Raw genomic sequence first — 4,499 nt, 5'->3', positions numbered from 1 at the left:
CATTCTTGCCAAGCACTATGCATACTTTTTCCTTTGAAACAATTCCTCATCCTTGTAACAAAGGATCTACGTTCTCCGATGCATTCTTTCTCACAAATGAGTGGCTTTGATCCTTTTCCAAAGTGGCTACACAAAACTTGCAACCATTCTTTAGAAATAACCTCAAGCTTCTCCAAATTATCGTCATAATCCTTAGGTACTTCGATGCCTCAAATACATCAAAATCATTGCTGAATCGATTCCACAATGCATGCACCACAGTTTGGAGATATCTTTTACAAATAAAAATAATGAGAGTGTTCACAGTATCAAATGTCTCACGAGGAGCAGCCACATCTCCTTCATACGTAGGTCCCAAGTGCAAGAATGGCTATGGACCACATTAGCATTATCTTTGAAAATCATCAGCCCCATTTGAGCAGACACCTTTTTCAAAAAATCTTCCATATAGCGTGTATCAGCAGAAAATATATCTCCAAAAAAGGAAAGACGAAGACTTTCCATTACTGACTCAATATGATCACCAATGCTTGCAATATCCGGATGTTCCTCTTGGAAATTAGAATTCAATACATTTAGCTCACCAAGAACATCGGCAAAGAAGTGAAACAAAAATTGGACCTTGTAGGTTGTCAAATAACCATACAAGGTAGCATCTTCACTTTTAAGTACGGTCAACAATGCAGGCATAATTCTCACAATGCTCACCATAACCTGTCCCTTTGAAAGTCAACGAACATCATGCATTTTTAACACTCTCAATTTGCCTCTTCTTCCAATGCCAAAAGCTCTTACAGCCTCACCTAAAAATACATGTCTCTTAGCCGATCTAGAGGTCCATTCATAGACCTTTCTTGCAAGTTTATCAACATACTTAAACTCCTTGTTTGTTTTGAATGCATCCCCAGCAGCAAGAGCTTGACGATGAGCTATACAGTGAAAGCTAATAAGGTGTGGCACCTTTTCTCTCAACCTAGTGACCAACCCTGTGTGTTGGCCACTCATCACAGTGGCTCCATCAGTGGCAATTCCAACCAACTTTTGCATAGGGAAGTCCACAAGCTTTAGGTAGCTCACTAATGCATCAAACAAAGACTCCGCAGAAGCACTTTTTGGACGTAAGAGATCAATAAACTTTGTGCATATTTCTCCATTGCCCGCATTCTCAATGTAAGTTACATAGAGAATCATATATTGCATAGTACTTACATCAGTACTTTCATCAACTTGCAATGCATACCATGGACTCTTGGAAATATCACTTTTCAACTTTCCAAGTAAACATGGCGAATTGCCTTTCCAAATTCTTTTGCAGCATCCTTGCTTACATAAGAAGAGTATTCATTCACAATTGTCATGTTCGGAGTACCCATAAACTTCTGAAAACCACATTGCTTTGCATACTCTTCTATGGGCATAAATCTTCTCAATACATACCAAGCGATTTGCATGCATGTCACAATCCTTTCCATCTCGGCATCATGTATTTCTGCTATGTGTTTAGAAAGTGGAACCATGCTTCTCTTTTCCTGTTCTTTCCACATAGCCTTTGCCTCGTGATGCTCATCAGAGTTCTCATGAACCCACAAGGCAGCCTTCTGCAAAGATTTTGATCCTTCTGCATACACAAAAGGTGTCTTTTTGTTTGCAGAATTGCACCACTTACATTTGGACCTCTCTTTCCCCTTGCTATTGATTATGCAATAGGCCCATGGATGATCAATTTTCCATGATTCAAGAAACACTCTTTGATGTCTCTTTTTCTCAGACACCTCTCCTTGGCCAATTTCCGGGTCAGATGATTCCAGTGTGTCACCTTTCCTCTCTTTAGGCAAGGCATGCAACCCCATGGACTCTTCAAGTGTCTTTTGCTTCTTTGTCTTCTTCAAAGGGCGAGAAGAAGCCATGACGGAAGCTACACCACTAGTTGTATAAAGAGAATGTCAATGAAAACATCTTACAAACTTTACAAAGCAAAAACTAAAACCCAGCCAAGCAGCTTAAATTAACAATTAATGGGTGAAAAGTTGAATAACAAACACAAAGTAAGAGCAAATAAATACCTGGAATGCATAGAGTAGATCCACTTCACAGTCTCCCCACCCACATCGTGTGTGTGTCTCCTTCTCTCTCTCTCACTCTTCGTCTGTGGTGCTCCCCGATCCCCTTCAATTGGTATCAGAGCGTAGGTGCGGAGGGAGAGCATGTGTGCACAGTCACGACGACAGACAGAGAGTGAGCGAGCGAAGGAGACACACGACACACAGATATGGGTGGGGAGACTGTGAAGTGGCAGCTCCCCCTATACAGTATACTCACTATAAGTATAGGGTAACAGTGGGCGGGCGCCCATGACCTCGGCGACCGGTCAAGGCACATAGGCCTTAACCCCAACATCTACATCGTGTGTGTGTGTGTGTGTGTGTGTGTGTGTGTGTGTGTGTGTGTGTGTGTGTGTGTGTGTGTGTGTGTGTGTGTGTGTGTGTGTGTGTGTGTGTGTGTGTGTGTGTGTGTGTGTGTAGGAGAGAGAGAGAGAGAGAGAGAGAGAGAGAGCGGTGTGTGTGTAGGAAAGAGAGAGAGAGAGAGAGAGAGAGAGAGAGAGAGAGAGAGAGAGAAATGTGTGTGTGTGTGTAGGTAATCAAAGAGAGAGAGAGAGAGAGAGAGAAAGAATTAATGTATGCGAAGGAAATTAAAATTAAAGAAAGAAAAATTAAAGAATAAATGAAATGAAATGTTATATTAATGTCTTCGAAAGGCCAAAGTGACCTATGAGACAAGAAAGTTACAATGTGGTGGATCTTATACAAAGTCAGAGTAAAAAGATGACAAAATGACAAAATAAAATATTATGGAATCCTAAATTGCTAGGTGTGGACTAAACGGCTAAAACAGCTAGTTGGGATAGGTAGATCATAGGAGATCCAGCATCTGTCGTTGGCAGATCTCATCAATCTCCTCCATGGTCAGTAGTCTGACCGGGCGTTGTGCATGTCGAGCCAAAGTGACCTGGATCCTCTGATGCAGCCTCTGTCGATGTTGTGTAGTCCTCCGCAGTTGTGGGCATCTGGATCTCCCTAGCTGAGTCGCTCGTTCGATCAGTAGAGAGATAGGGAAGTAGAGAGAGAGAGATAGGAAAATAGAGAGAGAGAGAGAGAGAAAGAGAGTTCTATATATATATATATATATATATATATATATATATATATATATATATATATATATATATATATATATATATATATATATAGAGAGAGAGAGAGAGAGAGAGAGAGATAGGGAAGTGGAGAGCGATACAGAGAGAGAGAGATAGGGAAATAGGAAAATAGAGAGAGAAAGAGAGATAGCGAGAGCGAGATCAAGAGAGAGAGATAAAGAGAGATAGCGAGAGCGAGAGCGAGAGAGAGAGAGAGAGAGAGAGAGAGAGAGAGAGAGAGAGAGAGAGAGAGAGAGAGAGAGAGATAGGGTACGTAGACAGAGAGAGAGAAATAGAGAGATAGAGAGTGATATATATATATATAGAGAGAGAGAGAGACACTACTAGAGATCACTTGAATACCGACGCCAATTTACCGACGTCATTGACGGGCATCGGTATGTGCATCGGCAATACTGGAGGGAGCTCAGATTTTTTAAAAAAATCAAATTTCAATTTTCGTCGCGTATATCGACGCAGATACCGACGCGTATACAGCAGCGTATACCGACGTCGACTGGTAAAAACGAAACCGTGGGCTTATTTTTTGCGCATTTCCAAAAACTCATTCTCTCTCTCTCTCTCTCTCTCTCTCTCTCTCTCTCTCTCTCTCTCTCTCTCTCTCTCTCTCTCTCTCTCTCTCTCTCTCTCTCTCTTCGCTCAACTCGCGGCCAGATCTGCACCTTTGGACTACTACGGGCTTGGGCAAACACCATCGCATCTTCTCTACTTGATGTAGGTAAGCCTTCTGTCCTTGTTTTTTGGTTATCTGTGTGTGTGTGTGTGTGTGTGTGTGTGTGTAACACAATGTGTGTGTGTGTGTTTTTTTTTTTTGCAGATGTGGAAGCTACTCCGGAAGCTTTATGCACACATACGATTGTATGTGAGTGCACAATCTCATTGCTCTCTCTCTCACACACACACACACACACACACATTAATTTTAATTTTGGTTTAATTTTATATTTAAATTTGTTATTTAATTTTAAATTCAAATTGTTATTGTTGTTTAATTTTAATTCTTTATTGTTATTTAATTTTATATTCAAATTTGTTATTGTTAATTGTATTTTAGGGTTTCTTGAAATTAATTTTAGGGTTAAAAGTTAATTAGTTTTAGGGTTTTGTATATCCAAAAATAGAATAAAAGAGCTTTAAATACATTAACAAAAAGTTTGCATATCCCTGCATGACCAACGGAAACGTTTGCATCTTACTGTCATCATTCGGCATTCTTAGTGATAGCATGTAAAGCACACACAATCTCTCTCTCTCTCTCTCTCTCTCTCTCTCTCTCTCTCTCTCT

At 40.5% G+C, this 4,499-nt stretch overlaps 1 protein-coding gene across 1 annotated transcript; it reads right to left on the bottom strand.

The window, feature by feature from the left end:
• Nucleotides 1-300: 300 nt before the first annotated feature.
• LOC147464348 (uncharacterized) lies at nucleotides 301-1,907 on the bottom strand. The gene is made up of 3 exons (XM_086508942.1): nucleotides 1,329-1,907; nucleotides 796-1,248; nucleotides 301-720 (listed from the first exon to the last, which is right to left on the bottom strand). The coding sequence occupies exons 1-3, from the start codon at nucleotides 1,905-1,907 to the stop codon at nucleotides 301-303; spliced, it is 1,452 nt and encodes a 483-aa protein (XP_086365068.1).
• Between the last annotated feature and the right edge of the window lie 2,592 nt (nucleotides 1,908-4,499).

This window comes from Adiantum capillus-veneris, chromosome 1, assembly GCF_014529385.1.
Source record: "Adiantum capillus-veneris isolate H3 chromosome 1, ASM1452938v2, whole genome shotgun sequence".
NCBI lineage: Eukaryota > Viridiplantae > Streptophyta > Polypodiopsida > Polypodiales > Pteridaceae > Adiantum > Adiantum capillus-veneris.
This window is presented reverse-complemented; position numbering and strand designations above follow the sequence as displayed.

Excerpts from the sequence above, each read along its gene's own strand:
- LOC147464348 (XM_086508942.1), bottom strand. The coding sequence starts at position 1,907 with ATGGCTTCTTCTCGCCCTTTGAAGAAGACAAAGAAGCAAAAGACACTT. Across the intron at positions 1,249-1,328 it reads TGAATGAATACTCTTCTTAT|AGTCCATGGTATGCATTGCA; the intron begins GTAAGCAAGGAT and ends GATATTTCCAAG. Across the intron at positions 721-795 it reads ATGTATTTTTAGGTGAGGCT|GGACAGGTTATGGTGAGCAT; the intron begins GTAAGAGCTTTT and ends TGACTTTCAAAG.